The 18,539-nt window shown below is 45.2% G+C and overlaps 1 protein-coding gene across 2 annotated transcripts in view; it reads right to left on the minus strand.

Moving 5' to 3' along the window:
• Positions 1-18,539, minus strand: part of Tbxas1 (thromboxane A synthase 1) — a 172,235-nt gene that overhangs the window by 76,253 nt on the left and 77,443 nt on the right. For both annotated transcript variants that reach the window (XM_036182150.1, XM_036182151.1), the window contains one exon: positions 3,206-3,322. In XM_036182150.1, coding sequence (XP_036038043.1) covers positions 3,206-3,322 — 117 coding nt within the window. The remainder of the gene's footprint in view (positions 1-3,205; positions 3,323-18,539) is intronic.

Consider the following 18,539-nt stretch of genomic DNA (forward strand, 5'->3'; position numbering starts at 1 on the left):
CTTTACTACACAGCTCTTTAGGAGACATTCAGGATCCCAGGAATAGAAGGGAGCCCAACTCATCCTCTTGCCAGTGCAGATGCCTGCTTCCTCCTCAAGGCATTCTCTCCTCTGTGTACCCGAAGGTCACCTGCCACTCTCCTGCTGACTCACACAATCTTACAAGAGTCTGTGAAAGTTGGTCCTTCAAGTTGGAAGAGTGCAGAGGGAAACACAGGTGTGTGGGTTCCACCATACCTTCCCTCCTTCTGATTAGTTATGACATTTAAAAAGAAAAAAAAAAAAAGCATTAACCTGCCCTGAGGGCATCCCATTATTTATGTGTTTCCATTGGAGAAGTATGGATTTAGTTTCAATTTTGTTTCCTGACATTAAATCCATTTACTTCCTGGTTCACAATAAAATTGCACACGATTCCAGGATTACACACAGCCTTTGGTAAGGAATCTCATGAAAGACTGTCAAGACCTAAGTAAATCTCCCAGCTGCCCTTTTAAAAGCATGAACATTTTTGGAGGATAGGTGGAAAACCTGGCAGGCTAACCAGGCAAGATTTCTCTAACAACAACAATAATACTAAGCAATATTCAGCAATCCACTCTACAAATCCTAATCACCAGTCGGTCACCATCCTATGATCCTGCTGGTCCCTTCTTCCTGAAGTGAGATGCATCAATCACATTTGCTCTGGCTTTACCTCTGCATATTATCCCGTCTAAGACTAAAGCCAAAAGCAATTTATTTTTAAATGAAAATGTGACCTCACTTGACTCCCAGCTTTTTCAAACAAGCAAGCAAAAGCCATAGAAACCTGCATGCACACATGTGTGCGTGTGCTGTGCATGTGCATGCACCCCCACAAGGCTGATCATAAAGTGAATCCAAGCACTGTGGTTGAGGCATTCTCACCTCAGGTAGATGAAGCCGAGGGGGGCTTACAGGTTAAGAAGGCCTCCAGAAATCAACAGGGTGCTAGGGAAGGAGGCATGGCATTCGGGTGCGGGCAGGGAAGACCATAGCTGTCAACGTGCCACAGAAAATGTGGGGGGCCATCACACCCTCACCTTTCCCCAGGGTACTCTTGAGCAGGAGCAACGGGAAATATTAAAAAGATAGCTAGAGAGAGACAGACAGACACACAGAATAGCCTTGGGAGGGCCTGGGTCCTTATCCGTTAGGCTCTGACTGTCTCTGCCAAAGGACTTTGAAAGGAGTGCCAAGGGGTGGAGAAAAAAGCTCCCCCTCCCCCCAGCTCAGCCACGCGCAGACCCTTCCAGCCACCTGGCAACCTTGCCCATGGTCAAACCATCCCCCTGTGCAGCTCTGCTGTGTCAGGCACATTCATCTCACAAGGAAACTCCTGTGGGCTCCCACAGGCAAAGTCTCACAATTCTGTTTGTTTAGAATAAACCCCTGGGGTGGGATGACAAACCCTGAAGTTCGGTGACAGAAGCCTTCCCTTCAGGAAGGGCTGCAAATGTTGAGCTCTCGCTGCTCTCTCCATGCAGCTGCGTGCCTGGGCTCAGCATCCCTGCACTGTCTCATTTCCCTCTGTGTCTTTATGACCTGCTTTTTCTACTTCCATGTGGATGGCCTGTGAGTTTGTAAGAAGGCCAACAATTTGCAACCTCCTCTTACTTAGCCTTTTCTTTTTCAATTGTGCGTCTGTGTCTGTGTGTGGGTATGTGCATGCAAGTGTGGCTGCCCAAAGAGGCCAGAAGAGGGCACCAGATCCCCTGGAGCTGGAGTTACAGGTGGTTGTGAGCCACCCTGTGGGTGCTGGGAACCAAACTGGGGTCCTCTGTGAGTGCAATGTGGACTCTTAACCCTGGAGCCCTCTCTCCAGTCCCTTGGTATTTTTTGGGGTTTTTTTTGTTTGTTTGTTTGTTTTTGTTTTTTTTCTTGATAATGTGACTTCCCTTTTATTTTTTTCTTGTCACGTGGCATTCACTCATCCACTGAGCCACCGTTACTGAGTGCCTATTATATACCTTGTGTGCACAGCGGAAAGTTAAAAAGATAACATGACAGGAAAAAGAAAAAACTTTGTCCCCTGGGGCATCCACGAAGCAGGATGAGGCACACAACCAACACAGGAAATACATAAACTGAACGGCCCCTTGGAGTCAGAGAGAAATAAGACAGAGAAAACCCAGCCTGGGAAAGCAGCAGAGAGGCGAGTAGTACAGTGAGGTGGGGGGACCAAGCAGAGCACCCCCACCCTGGGGCTGTCCAATTCAGGCTTTAGCAGAATCCTGGAGGGACCCACAGGTTCTCAGGCGCCTCAGACACTTTAATTCCATGCGACTTGAAGTAGCCAAGAATTAGTTTTTGGTTTGGTTTTTTGAGAGAAGGTCTCATTATGTAGCTTAGGCTGACTTCAAACTTGTAATCTTCCTGTCTCCGCCTCACGAATGCCGGGATTATAGGCAACAAGTTGTAATCTGCCCCTAGTCCCAGAGTGAAAACCAGTGAGCTAGAGGTGAAAGGTCAAGGAAGCATCTAGAAACCATCAGGGTCACACCTGCTGGGGAAGGAGGCAGTCAGGACACACTTCTTGAGCAGCCTGTTCTGTCTGTTACCTCCCAGGCCTTCTTCCACAAGCAGTTGGGAATGGATGCTGGAGACATTGGCTGTGAGGAAATGAGGGCCATTGGGTTGGGAAAGGAGAATGCCCAGAGTCTTCAAGAATTTGTGACATCTCATGGAGCCTGATGTTACCTTGGCCTGGCTGCCCTCCTAGAGTTCTGCAGGGAGAGCACCTCTTCTTCCCCATCACTCATGGCCAGCACTTCCGTATCTAAGACACGTCTCAGCCCTGCAAAGTGCTTCACCTTTCAGAAAACAGGTAGTTTGAAGTTCACAGTCCCAGACCTGGCCAGGACCTCCTGGGTGGGAATTTGCATTGGAACAGTGAGAAACACTGTTCTGTTTTTCTCCTGAGTGCCTCAAAGTGCCTCAAGCAGTGTCCCGGGACAGAGCCAGGCTTGCAGTGTGAACCATTGATTTATGGTGCCTGGGCATGAGCGACACCAGAGAAATGCAAGACACTCGGCTTTCTATAATGGATAGGCTGAGGGCCCCGTGGGTGAGACACTTTGATGTACCACCTGGGCAGGCCTTGCACCTGGTCCAGCTCTGCCTCACTTTGGAGAGAAGCCTGTTCCTGTTCCATAAGAGCAAGAATCTGCTTCCTGTCTCTTACCTCATTCAACTTTTCAGGACTGAAAGCAGACGTCAGGGCACCTCTGACTTCTTCCCATCTTTTGTCACGTAACAACAGGATGCTGTCTGCTACCGGCTTGGGTTCCAGACCTGAGGCCTGAAGGAAAGTGACAAGCAGAGGGTTAGCATCCAGGGAGCCAAAGCCACTTCAGTGGCTATCCTAGTTAGCTTCAACTGTCAATAAAGTCATCTGAGAAGGGAGTCTCGATTGAGGGATTGGACAGATCAGATTGGCTTGTGGGCATATCTGTGGGGGTTATCTTGACTGATAATTGATGGAGGAGGGCCCTGCCCACTGCGGGCAGCACCATTCCCTGGGCGGGTGGTCCTGGGCTGTAGAAAAAGCCAGCTAAGCACAAGCCCGGGAGCAAGCCAGCAAGCAGTGTTCTTCCATGGTTTCTGTTTCAAGACCCTGCTGGAGTTCCTGCCATGACTTCCTTCAGTGATGGACTGTAATCTATCTGGAAGTACAACCCAAACAGACCCTTCCTCCCCAAAGTTGCTTTTGGTCAGCATCTCATCACAGCTGCGGAATGAGAACAGGACAGTGGTAAATGAAGGGCATAGTGAACACCCCTGTTAAACTCCACCAGGATTTCTCTTGCAAGTTCACAGAGAAGCATTACACTGTTCATGGACAAGGATCTAGGACCCACAGCTGGGGACAACGGGGGACAGATGGACAGATCTGCTGGCCTTTGTCGTAGAGTGAACATTATCAAGATAACACAGTGGCCTCTGTGTGCCCTGAGGCCACAATGACCAAAGTGGGTTTCCTAGGGTTGAAGGTCACATCTGGAGTTTGTAGCAAGAGATTTGGGGTGTCTGGATTGATTGGGTTTGGCTCAGAGATGACAGACTTGTGTACTCATGTCATTAGGATGCTGGAGGTGGGAGAAATGACTGCTGAAAAGTGTCCTTCAGAGGCACACAGGAGAGAGGCTTTTAAGAGCTCATCTGCTGTGATGGTTCTATGTTCCAGCATTCACTGGGCTTTCCTTTTCTTTCTTAACTTTAACTTTGAAAATTCCATATGTGAGCACTGTATTTATATCAACCCCCCTTCTCCTCCCATATGCATCCCTGATGACTCCTTCTCAAATTCATGATCTTAATTTTTAATTATAGATACACACATATAAGTTTATAAGTTCATTTAGTATTGCTCAGATGTGTTTAGAGCTGACCTTTGGGATTGGATAACCTATAGGGGGTGTCTCATCCTTGGAGAAGACTAATTCTCCCTCTCACAGCAACTATCAGTTGCCTGTGCTCTTCATCTAGGGATGGAATCTTGGGAGATTTCCCTATATATGTTGGTATGCCAACTGGTGGTGCATTTTTAAGGCCTTGTCATTTTTCTTTTATTGAAAAAAATGTATTTTTCGTACCATATATTCTGATTTTGATTTCCCCTCCAGTTACTCCTCCCAAGGTCTTGCCATTTTTCAAGCCTTGTTTAGACAACAGCATTACTGAGAGTTTCTGGATGTGGCTTCCCTGTCGTGTAGAAGACACTATTTCGAAGAAGGTCCTCTGGCTCCTACAGTCTTTCTGTCCCGCTCCTCTGGTGTCCCCTGAGCCTTAGGTGTAGGGGTGTGTGTTATAGGTCTGTCATGGGTACCCCATGGCCAGTTGTTGTTTGAGTTTTGGCCAATTGTGACTTTCTGAAATGATCTCTGTTGACTGCAAAAAGAAACCCCTTTGATGAAGGGTGAGATACATGTTTGTCAAGCAAAGGATGAGCTCTGCATTTACATATATGCCAGTCATGTGTCTGGAGGTAGGCCTGTGAGTGTGCAAATGGCATGGAGTGGATGGGAGTTGGACGGACTCAGCAGCACAGGGGATGTATGAGCCTTGTGTCTGGAGGTAGGCCTGTGAGTATCTTTGTTTCACTCTTAATCAACAGATTTGCTAAATGTCCAGTATGGGCATTATGGCTTGAATTGTACCTCCTGAAAGGTTATATACTAAAATCTGGATCCCTAGAACTCCCTATTTGGGCATAGGGATTTTATTCATTTATTTATTTATTTCGTTTGTTTGTTTGTTTGTTTTTGAGACAGGGTTTCTCTGTGTAGCTTTGCACCTTTCCTGGAACTCACTCTGTAGCCCAGGCTGGCCTCAAACTCACAGAGATCTGCCTGCCTCTGCCTCCCGAGTGCTGGGATTAAAGGTGTGCGCCACCACTGCCCGGCTGGCATAGGGATTTAAAAAGGTATCTAAAATAAATAAAGCCTTTATGGTGAGCCCTAGTCCAGTGTGTTTGGTATCTGTATATTCTTATAAGATTAGGACACAGGGGGTTGGGGATTTAGCTCAGTGGTAGAGTGCTTGCCTAGTAAGCACAAGGCCCTGGGTTGGGTCCTCAGCTATGGTTAAAAAAAAAAAAAAAAAAGATTAGGACACAGACATGCAAAAAGAGGACCATAGGGGATGTAGAAGACAGTCATTTAAGCCAAGAGACAGATCACAGATGATATCAACACTGACCTCACTCATACTTCCAGCCTGTCCAGAACTATAACAAAATGCATTCCTGTGTGTGGGTCCCTCAGTATAAGATACTCAGCTATGGTCTTCCCAGAAAGTTCATACAGAATGTTCAAGAACTTGTTACAGACAGTACCGAGCGGGAAATACTTGGCTTTGGCACTTGTATTGGTTTGCCATGACCAAAACTTGGGGAGGGGAGGGTTTATTTTGCCTTGCAGGTCTTAGTCCATCATGGAGGGAAGTCAGGGCAGGAACTTGGAGGCAGGAACTGAGGCAGAGACCATGGAGGAACATCGCTAACTGACTTGCTTGTTTTCTTATACAGCCCAGGGTGACCGCCCACAGTGAGCTGGGCCCTCCCACATCAGTCATTCATAATAGTTTGTTTTTTTAAAATGCCCCACAGACTTGCCTACAGACAAATCTGATGGGGACATTTTCTCACATGAGGTTCCCTCCTTCTAGATGATTCTAGCTTGTGCCGAATTGACAAAAAATTAACTGCCCTCATGAGGCTGACAGCCGAGTAGAGAAGCAGAGTAGAATGAATATCATTACAGTTTATGAGAAAGTGAGTTTCTCAAGGGGAAGACCAGGTGTGGGGGCATGTCATGGGGTTACATGGTCAGGAGGTCCTGAGAATAAGCCATTTAGAAACTGAGCCAAGAAGCATACAAAGGAGTCCTTCCCTAGGACCTTCTCCTTCCCTCCCCTCCCAGGCCATTCTCTTCCATCCTAAAGGCAGCCATGCCAGCTGTGGTTACAAATGGTACCCTCCCTGTTCGTCAGTGTGGCCCCAGCTTTTAGGATGCAGGAGGATTCTGGGACCACGCACTCTGCAGGACCGCGTGTGCCTTGGGGCTCCACTCCTTCCTTTCACTGTTTTAATTATAGCTGAATCACGAAGCCAGCCATCATAATTCAAACGCCTTGTAAAAACTCCTATTTAGAGGAAAATTATAATTTTCTGATAAAATATGAACACTCAAAATAAGCCATAAAACATAACTGCAAAGTATCTAGAGGATTTAATTATATATTAGAACCAAGTTGCTGGGATATTTTTCTGCAGAGGAATACCTCTCTATATTTAGAATGAGATTCTTTAGGAGTGCCGTGGCCACTAAATTATGGTTTTATGGAATTTTTGGAACATAATCTGTTTATTTAGGTTCCAGAGTCAAAGGAGGAAATCATACATTATGGATATTTATAGAGTGGCAAAGCCCCAGCCCGTGCCACACTGCTAAGACTTTTCACTTGGAAAAAAAAAAAAGTGAGGCACAGGTTTACACGGTTCTGTTAAAACAGACTCAATTGTTGAGTCAGGGTCAAGATTGCCTGGATTTGATCCATCCTTGAGACTTAAGAAATGGGAGGCTGGGGAGCCAGCAGAATGCTCACTTGTACATTGAGGCCCTGAATTCAACCCTCAGAACCCATGTAAAAAAAAAAGTTGGATGTGGCGTGTGCATGTGTGATCTTAGCCCTGGGGATGTGGACATGGGCAGATCTTGGGGGCTTGCTGGCCATCCAGCCCAGCCTACTCAGCAAGCAAGCTCTAGGGCAATAAGAGATCATGTCTCAAAACAAACAAACAAAACAAAGCAAGAACTCAAGGTGGATGGCACCTGAGAAATGACACCTGTGTTTGATCTCTGGCTTCCACACGCACACACCTGTGCCCCTGTATATAGACACAGAAGACTTAAGGGCTGGGTTCCTGCTATCTTCCATCTTATAGGGAAAACAGCTCACTCTCCATATAGTATGTTATTAGACTCTCAACCGCCCCCTTAGCCTGCTATATCTTCAGACTAGAAATTCTACTGGAGTCCTCCGTGGCTTTGCTTTTTGGGTTTTTCATTTGTTTGTTTTTGATAGTCAAAGTCAGGAGTAACGCTCACGGAAGTATTTCATGTCTAAACATGTATTAGAACAAAAAGAACAGCAAAGTGGTCATTTTAAAAGACGGCAAAAAGGTATTAACATCGAGCGTATTAGCTACTTTTTCTTGGCTGTGACAAGAAGCAACTTGAGAGGAGTGTTTTAGTTGGGTTTATGGTTTCAGGGGATGTAGTTCTTCATGGTGGAGGAGGCCTGCGGCACGTGGCTCTGTGGTAGTGGGGGAGTGTGTGGCAGCTGTTTGTCCACATCTCAGTAGATGAGGAAGCAGAGGGGACAGAAAATAGGCCACGTCCCCCAGCAACCCACTTCTTCCAAAGAGGCCCTTTGTCCTAAAGGCTCCCCCACCTCCCCAAATAGCACTGCTGGCTGAGACTAAGTGTTCAGATACATGAGCCCAAGGAAGAGATTGTACATCCAAACCTTCAGCCTCTGGCTGCCATAGGCTTATAAACATCTCCTAATGCAATATGTACTCAGTCTATCCTCAAAGGTTCCCCCAGCCTCACAGTTCTAACTGTTCAAGAGTCCAAAGTTTCTTCTGAGACTCAAGGTTGTGAGCCCTTGAAAAACAAACAAACAAGCCATGAGCTGCACCTCCCAACACACAGAGTGAGCTTTCCCAAAATGGCGGAATGGGAGCCCAACAAAAACAATTGGTCCCAAACCAAACCCAAGCCTAGCAAGACCAACACTGCACAGCACAGCCCTGTGTCTGACATCAGGGACTTTGCGCTATCAGTGCTCCAAAGGGCTTGAGTAGTGCCGCCTCTCAGCTCTGGTCTGTAATACATGTGGTCTCTCCTTAGGTCCGGTTCCTCCCAGTGCTTGATGTTTTTCTCAGCGAACATCCCGTATTTATGACATCTCCAACAAAGGCTCCAACTTCATAGCTTCATTCACAGTTCTCAGGAACTTCATGTGGGGAAAATCTAACCCTGCTACATATTCCCCGGCCTCCGCTATTTTCTGGAACCTTGGTGCAAGCTTCTATGACCCTGTAAATCTTGGTTTCTACATGCCTGAAAAATCAGCACAATGTTGACAAGGAATCCAATTCTTCTCCTGGATAGAGATATAGCCTAGCCCACTGGGGTACAGGTACACTAGGCTCTGTGAATCTTCATGACTGGACCTGGAAAAAACCTTCCCTAGATGGCCATGCCCATGAACCTGACTGTAACTGTCTACATTTCTGGTGTCATGTTGATCTTCCTAACTTTTAACAGAATGACCCATTATATAACGCTTACACTATTCTAAGGCTTTCCTAGTCCATAGCTCCAAACTCTTCAAAATCCTTTCCATAGCCTCTAAAGACCTATGAATCACATGTAGTCACAGCCACAACTTACTTCTCAGCACCAGTTTTCCGTATCAGCTTTTTATCTCATGGCTGTGACCATATACCCAACAAGAAGTGACTTATAGAAGAAGAGTTTGCTTAGGTTGACAGAATGGGAGCAATGTGGTGATATTTTACTGGTGCTGAAACATGATATTTTATTTGTATGTTAATAAATAAAGTTTGCCTGGAGATCAGAGGTCACAGTGAGCCATAAACAGAAGTCAGGCTGTGGTAGCACATACCCTTAATCTGATCACATGGCAGGCAGAGTCTCTGTGTGGTCAAGGACACAGCCAAATGTGGTGACCCATGCCTTTAATCCCAGTATCAACCATAGAGACCTGGAAGTCTGTATAGACAGGCAGTAATGAAGTGGTGTGGTTAGGGCTTAGAGCCAATGAGAAAGCAGAACAGGAAAGCAATAAAAGCATAGGAAGCTTTCCAGGTCCAGTCACGAAGATTTACAGAGCCTAGTGTACCTGTAGCTCAGTGGGCTAGGCTATATCTCCATCCAGGAGAAGAATTGGATTCCTTGTCAACATTGTGCTGATTTTTCAGGCATGTAGAAACCAAGAGTTACAGGGTCACAGAAGCTTGCACCAAGGTTCCAGAAAATAGCAGAGGCTGGAGAATGTGTAGCAGGGTTAGATTTCCCCACAGGAAGAAGCTCTCTGGGGAAGCTACTGTGTGGTGGTAAGCTAAGGCTAGCCGTGGCTATTTGCTATTTTTCTGATCTCATTTGCCATTACCCCTGTATTTGACTCTGTGTTTCTTATTAATAAGACTGTTTAGAAATTCATCTACAGGGCAAGGCAGAAGGTGGCTCTGTGGCCATGGGAGTGTGGCAGGTGCTTGTCCACATTTTAGTGGTCCAGGAAGTAGAGAAGGGACAGGAAATGGACCTGGATATAAATCTCAAGGCCTATACTTCAGTGAACCACTTTCTCCAGGTAGACCACACCTCCTAAAGGTTCTAGTACCTCCCCAAACAGCACTACTATTGGAAGACCAAATATCCAAATACATGAGCTGTCTGTGGTGGGGGCATTTTACATAAAACAAAACAAAAACACAGGTGTGAATCAGCTGTCATATTCTAGAATGTCTACCTGCAAAAGAAAAAAACTTGAAAATGCAGGCTGTGGTTCTTGGCATGTGCCCAGTGAATATTTATTGGATTCATATTACACAAGAGAAGTTTTGGTTGTTTTTGTGACCCTGAGGTGTGGAATTGGAAAGAACTCACAGGAAAATCACACCTATCTCCAGGGGAGCAAGCTCTTTAATCAAAATTCTTCATCATTCAAAGGCGAGCCAAGCTGCCTTCAGCAGTGAGCTCCCTATCACCAAAAGGATGATGCACAGCTTACTAGGAACACAATTCCAGAAGTTTGGTCCCTGGGTTGGGGGCGGGACCTAGATGACCTTCTAGAACTCTCCCAACCCGAGGCTTCATCTCCAGATCATCAAGCCAGTTGATGTTTTGTTTTATTTTGTTTGGAGACAGGGTCTCGCCCTGTAGTCTAGGTTGGTCCCAGACTCTCCATCTTCTTGCTTTATGGCCTGCTGAGTACTGGAATTACAAGCATGTGGTACCAAGCTGTTGTTGTTGTTGTTGTTTTTAATGAATTTTGAAAAATGAACATACATATACAAAATTAACCTGTTTTTAAATGTTTAGTGTAGTGCTAAGTGCTTTACACTGTTAGGCGGCCATTACCACCGGCATGCACACAGCTCTCTTTCATATTTCAATTTCTTATGTGTATCTCTCTATGCATAGTACACGGTACTGTGTTACATAGAGCATTTTCCTATAAGCATGTGCTGTATATAGAGCGTATTCACCTCCATACCCTACTGCGCACCCCCACCTTACCTGACCCTTGTTCCTGGGGCAGTTTTGCATCTAATCTCATGTCATACACATGTGCATGGCTTTATGTATCTATTTAAAATCTAGGAACCACAAAGGAGAGAAAAAAAAATGTCTGGTTTTTGAGACGGGCTTAATTTGCTTAGTGTGATGATCTCTGATTACATCCTGCAAATAATGTAGCTTTCTTCTTTTTTTTTTTTTTTTTTTTAATGGCTGGAAGAAAATGCTGAGGTGGATAAATATCACCTTTTCTTTATTCTTCTTACTGCTGCTGGATACATAAGTCAGTTCTGTACTGTAGTCACTGTGAATCATGCAGCCGTGATCCCTGACATGAAATCTCTGTGATGTGTTGACTTGGAACACAGACGAATTTCCATCATGCAAACCTGCAGCTCTACCTGCTGGACCGCACCCCTGCTCCCCAGCTCTGCCTATGCATCCTCTCCATTAGCTTTACTGAGGAAGGGCCTGGAAGGTCTTGAGGGCCCTTGAAGGAGTGAAGGGTAATTGGCTAGGCAGTGGGAGACTTTGGGTCTTCAGAAAGGAGCTCAGAGACACAGGGCTCTCTAGACTCTTGTCTGTCCGTCTGGCCATGTATGCTAAGTGTCTGTGAAGGTGCCTCTGAGTTCTTTCAGGCCAGGTGTGTGTAACATACAGACCAGAACCCATAGATTATCTGTGTAGCAAATCACAACCAGCACACAGGAAGAAGACCCAAGTGTGGTGTCTCATGCCTATAATCCCAGGACCTGGGAGACTGAAGCAGGGGAGGTGTGTGGGTATGGGGCCAGGCCAGCCTAAAGGCGAGGACCTGACAGAACAGCAACAAAAATCAGAACACACAAACATAAAGAAAATACAAAAAATGAGAGAAAGGAAGAGAACAAAGAAAGGGGATAAAGAGAAACAAGAAACACATAGGAAATCTTGAGTATTTCATAAGCATTTGGGATTTTGTTGTCCAGCTCATTTGTCATAGGTGTGTGTGTGTATCTATGTGTCTATGTATGTGTCAATATCAAAATGTATCTCATGGCCAGTTTCTTACTATTAGTCAAGCAAATTTGAAAAGCCTGTTCTAATCCGAACCCCAACCCTTCAGGTCACCTTCTCTTTCTACTAAAAGCATATCAGTCACAACTCTGAAATCTCTTTGATCAGCCAAAGGCCAGCTCGCTCCATCCCCATGGCCACCACCCTGGCTGCGGTCACCATTATCTCGCCCTAACTGATTGCCCTGCTCCAGCCTTATCACACCCATCCACTTTCCACACTGCAGGATCTTTCCAGAGTGTGAAAGTTGATCTCCTGTGACTGGAGAGTGAACTGATGGTTACTGGAGGAAAGTGGGATGGAGGAAGGCTGGTCAAGAGGTTCTGAGCTATGTCAGGCAGGAGCAGGCGGCTCTGGTGTAGGCTGTATGATAACCCTGGATGACAGCAGTGGAGTGGGTGTGTTTCAAAAAGCTAAAAGAAAGGATACCGCGTTATTCTACCATGAAGATGATAAATGAGAGGAAAGACAGATGTGATTAACCTGCTTTGAACATCACACAACGTAAGGGTGCCTCATTATTATGCAAATATTTACATTTTAAACATTTTAAACTATATTATTGTTGTGTGAGCATGATTTGTATGAGTGCATATGAAGTCAGGGGCAATTTTAGAGTCAATTCCCTCTCTTTACCTTCATGTGGGGTCCAGGGATTGAACTCAGGTTGTCAGGCTTGCACAGGGAACACTTTTACTCAACTGTGGGAGCCCGTTTCAGGTTCCTCATGGCTTCACCCAGCAGGTCCGCATAGAGAGGATGATTAGGACCACGGGCCTGAGTGCAGGTGTCTGAGATGGTCTGCACTTGGCTGGGCTCGGGGAGGAGGTCTTTTGCTCCACCCCCTTGCCGTCTCTATAAATACCCTGGGGCCGAGACAGTCAGGGCCTGTTGGGGTAAGTTCCAGGCCCTCTCAAGGCTATCCTGTATTTTCTGTCTGTTTACCTCCACACTATAAATCCTTCTATCTAATATTTCCTGCTGCTCACATTCAGAAAACTCTGGGGAGCTGTGGGGTTGGTGGGTAAACGCCCCACACTCAACAAACCATCTCAGCAGCCCTTATTATGCATTTAAGCATTAGATAAAAGAAAAAGACAACAAAAGCAGGAATACAGCCTCATCCAACAGCTTCTTGTGAGAATTCTTCTCGCTTGTTTGTAAGCCAAGGAATGCTTTCACTAGCCCCCACTCTTCCCAGACACAGCACAGGGCCAGAAGGACGTCTTTAACCTTGTGTTTTGTAGTTGCTATTTGTTTGTTTCTTTTCTTATGTTCAGCATGTGTGTGGTCATGTGTGTGCGAGTGCCCATGTGTGTAGGTATGCATGAGGAGACCAGAGGTCAGCCTTGGGTAGCATTCTTGGGAACCATCTACCTTGTTTCTTGAGACAGGGTCTCTCATTGGCCTGAAACTTAGCAAGCACACCAGACTGGCTGGCCAGCCAGCCTTGGGGGTCAGTCTGTCTGTCTCCGCAGCACTGGGATTGCACCCCGTGCTACTGCATGCAGCCTTTTTGCATGGGTTCTGGGCATCGAGCACCCGCCTCATGGTTATCATGCACTCACCGCCTCTTTATAACTTCTCAGTCCTCTGTTGAAATCGTGTGAAGATATAGGGCGGGGCCTTCTGGAAGTCCGGGCTGGGCTTGGGCAGATTGATGCAGAGGTCATAGCCTGGCTCTGGCTAAGCTTTAGGCGTGATCAATTTAGGCCTCTGTCTCCTGATAAGCTGTCAATGATATTTACTTATTCTCTAGCAAGGTTGTGGAGTTTTTCACTTAACTAATGTTTACTTGGTACCTGCTATAAGCAAGGCCCTGGATGTGGGTGCTTGAGATAGATACATTTGTGAATAAAACCAAGCTCTCTCTCTGCATCAATTCTAAAGGAGGAAGGCGGACAGAAACATAAGGTATATTTAACACATACCTTGCCCACCCACTGTGCTAGGCAAGTCACTCTTTATGGCCAGACAAGGAGAGAAACAGATGTGGCATGCTTTGGAAGGCAGAGCCAGCGGGATTCCCTGACAGATTAGTATGGGGGTGGGAGAGTGCGAGCATTGATCTTCATTGTGGACATGACTGGATTTGGGATCACCTAGGAGATACACCTAGATGTGTCTGTGAGGCTGTTTCCAGAGAGGTTTAATGGAGGAGGAAGACCTGCCCTTAATGAGGAATACCGGTATTCGTATCTGTTTTCTGACTGCATGTGAAACGTGACCAGCCACCTCACGCTTCCATCACGTGCCTTCTCACCATGGTAGACTTCTTTCTTCAGCCTGTGAGGCGAAGAAGCACTTCCTCCCTTAAGTTGCTTCTTGCTGTGTGTTTGGGCATATCAGCAAGACAGTGATGTGTACAGAGACCAGGGTCAAGGATGACACCTAGAGTTTTGAACTGAGCAACAGGGAGGATTGTATCAATACAGTTAAGACACTTAGAGCATCCCTGGCATGCAGTACTTAAGACTACTTCATGTCATTCAGCCGTCATCATCTCCTCAACAACTCATCTCCTTACCTGGAACTCTTGGTCCCACGCCAGCCCTTTTCTCGTTTATCTGCTAGCTCCTACTTTCCATAGAGAACACCGCTGAGAAAACACCTCCCAAAGGAAGCTCCCTCGCCTAGACATCGTTCCAATGCCCCTGTACAAATAATACATTTCGTTCCCACTTTTGGAAGGCTTTTATGTGTAGAAGCCAGGATTTTTCTTGAAGGAATTTGTAAAGAAGGGCTTTTAGGAGTCAGCTCAAGTTCACAACAGCAAATGGTACCAAAGTAACCTCGTGATTTCTTCTTTCCTAGAGAGGCTGATCTGTAGCCGCAAGAAAGGGAGCATTTATGACTTACTTCCAAGGACATTCTTATGGAGAAGGAAGAGGAATAGTGGGTGGGTAAATAATTCTTTTGGGTGTTTTCATGGCTGATAGAACAAAGACAGATAAACTCTACCAATCTGGAGTCAAGTGGAAAACCATAGGTTTCAACATTGAGCCTAATCCAATTGCGTATGTTATTTGTTATTGTCATAATAAACTACTGATTTGCAGTAATCAAAGCTGAGATTAATGCTTGAAGAAGCACAATTGAACATTAAACCAGACCACTGTCCGAGCCAACAAAAGCCAATTCCAAAATCTGTCAGAAACTTACAAGAAAGAAAAACTTTCTCATGAACACAGATCCAAAAGGCATTTAAGCAAAACCCTAGCTAGTATAATCTAGTGACATATTAAAGAGTAATTTATCAAAACCAAACAGGGCTTTTCCAAGGAGCATAGGCCTTGAAAAGTAACCACAGTAAAGGAGAAGACCTATACAATCTCAACAAATGCCAAGAAATATTTAATAAATTTAATATTTAGTAGATTTATTATTTAATAAATTTCAATAACCAGATCTTAGCAGACTATGAATAAAATGACATGAAATATGCCTGGTGGTGGTGGCACATGTCTTTAATCCCAGCACTCAGGAGGTATGGACAGGTGGGGCTCTGTGCGTTTGAAGCTAGCCTGGTCTACAGAACTGGTTCCAGGACAGCCTGGGCTACAAAGAGAAACCCTGTCTCAAAAAACAAACAAACAGACAGACAGACAGACAGACAAGAAACCCCAAACCAAAACCATGTACAAATTTGCATAGAAGAGATAAAACTGTATTTATTCTAGAAGGCGTGGAGAACTGTATAAAAAGTTCAAGGAGTGTCTGATCAAAGGACCTGAAAGTCAGGATAAATGATACCTTTATCTTTCAAATGTATTGTAATGATGCAATAGTTATTTACCCTATAGTATTAGGGTAACAAAGCAATCAATGGCACAAGACAGGATCCAGAAATAAATACACACAATGTCTTGATTTGTGGCAAAAGGGATTATTTAGTAAAGTGGGGATTGAATGGTCTTCCCCACAAATGATACTGGAGCATTTAGATATCAAAATGGTCCATCCCTTACTTCCTACCAGAAAGTCATTTGGAGATGGCCATGGCCCTACGAGCGAAAGGCAAAGGAAGTGAGACTTACAGAATGCTTTCCAAAGCTCGGAGGCAGGAAAGAGCTCTTAAACAGAAGAGCCAAAGTAATACCGCTAGAGGTTTTGATCATCTAAACTTGATTATCAAACGATATCATTAAGAAAATGATCAAACCACTCTTGGGTATATATTCAAGGAATGCTCAATCGTATTACAAGGACACTTGCTCAACCATGTATTTATCTGACAAAAAATTTCAGATCATATAAGGATGGCAATTAATTGATCAGAAAACAAAGCCAAACACCTGTTTTAAAAACGGGCAAAGGTCTTACAAGCACAAAAGAGGACTTTCAAATGGCAGCTGAGCATATGAAAGAGTGCTGAGTATCATTATTCATTAGACAAATGCAAATTAAAATGGCAATGATATGTCACTACCCAGCCAGAAAACAATGGAAAACGTGGAGGGTAGCGGGCTGGTAAGATGGAGACCTCTGCCTCAGACTGCCGAGGTTTCAGCAGGCTCAACCACCTTGAAAACCGATCCATGGTAAATGGGAAGGGCAGGCACACACCTGCTCTTGTGACTCAGCAATTGTGGTTCCAGGAGTCTGTTCCGAAGTGCATTTCCTTCATATGCTCTTAACAGTTTGACTCAGAGCAGTAAAACTCTAGCAGCTCCCTACATGTCCAGCAACAGAGGAACAAAAGTTCTCGGATACATCAGAGAACTATACAGCAATAAACAAGATGGATTGTATTCACTTTAATGCCTGGTTATAGATTAATCTTACAGATACATTGAGAAAAAAAATTAGCCAGGACAAAATGACACACTTTGTTAGTTATCATGTAGCTATTCAGAACTGGGATAACCGATAGCATTTCTCACTGAAAGGGCCTTAATCAACGATAAGCTTGTTGGGCAGGGCCATCCCTGGCAGGAGAGAGGAAGCCTGGCCCACTTTCCTGATAAAGACCCTGCTCAGTCTCAGGAAGTGTCCACTGTGATGTGGGATAGAATTAGACCTTATCATCTTGGTGATTGTTTTCAGACATGGACCACAATTTAAGAGCTAAGTTAAGAACATCCTTTCTTCCCAGAGTTCCCTTGGCTAATTTAGTAGGTTTTTACATTTTTTTCCTTTATAATATAAATGAGACTTAAGCACTCTACTATCGTAGTACTGCATCACTTTGGATTCAGATTTTCCATCTTATGCACGTGGCTGAGGTTGCCACCTTTCAAAGACCACATTGATGCCACTGGTGTTGTGATAGGCCGTTCATCTCTCACAAGGTTCACTGGTTTTCTTAACCCCGGGTCACACTAGCTTCCTTATATCTCCCACGCGTTTCCTGGGAGTCCAGGTAACTGACTTCTCTTGTCTAACATGGACTCCCAACAGACTCTCACAAGGTGTAATCCTGGGCCTGTGTATCCTCACTAAGTGTGGCCACTATTTGGAACATGTAGGTCCTTGTGTCTTCTCAGCCTCAAAGAGGCAGAAGAGGCAGGAAGCGGAGGAGGGTTGCAGGCGAGCAGAGTGATGGAGGTTACAGACTTCAAGGGATGCCACGTCACTCGGATGGTCACTGTTTTGGCACTGCCAACTGGTTAGTGTTAGGCATGTCAAGTTGGTTCCAGAATACCCACAATCGCTTGTTTGCCATGATGGCTACTGCTACCAACATTTCTGACTCCTACACAACCTAACACGCATGAAGAAGCTCTCCGTTATCTGAAACCTCTGACATGTTCACTCATTAGAGGCCAGTCAATTAAGCTTGAGAAGTCTGTCACTTTAATCATTTCAGTTTCTCTGCTTGAGGTGATTTTAAATATATGATCACTGTGATCTGTGCAAAGATTTGAGCCAAGTATGGCTTACATTTGGGGGTAGAAAGACATATACTTAGATCTTCCATTATCCCCACACCTGACAGCAGGGCCCTTCCTGAGTTGGGAGACTGGGACTTGTCAAAACCTCCTATGGAAGACTTCAATAGCTCTCTGCACAGCCCTTCCGTAGAATAATAGCACCAGAGATGGACAAGGGTGTGCCTGATACAGCACCAGCTGTACTCAGCTGGGACAACATTTTCTTAAGGGACAGAGAGAGAGAGAGAGAGAGAGAGAGAGAGAGAGAGAGAGAGAGAACTTGTTCTGCATTTAGATCTTAGAATGGCTGCATGGGGTGCCAGTAGGATTCCAGGGTAGATGTCTCTTTCACAGACTTTACTAAGCAGTCAGCCTTATGCCACCCATACAGGAAAAATTCAAGGCTCAGAGAAGTCAAAAGACCGACATGTCACACAGCTAAAAATCTGTAATAAATTTAAACCAAGGCTTTACGTCACTGATAGACAACTGTTAAGAAGAGGGGGAATGTGGGAAGAAAGAGGATGGTACAAAATTGGAAATCAGGGTGGGAAAAGAATGCGCATCAGTCTTTGCCTGTACAATGACTTGTGTGACAGTTAACATTGACTGTCAACTTGACAGGGCGAGAGTCACCTAGGAGGCAAACCTCTGACATGACACACCCTAAACATGGGAGGCACCATTCTATGGGCTGGGGTCTCCAACTGCATAGAAAGGAGAAAACGAGCTGAGCACACCGGATGTGATGTGA

This window comes from Onychomys torridus, chromosome 3, assembly GCF_903995425.1.
Source record: "Onychomys torridus chromosome 3, mOncTor1.1, whole genome shotgun sequence".
Lineage (NCBI taxonomy): Eukaryota > Metazoa > Chordata > Mammalia > Rodentia > Cricetidae > Onychomys > Onychomys torridus.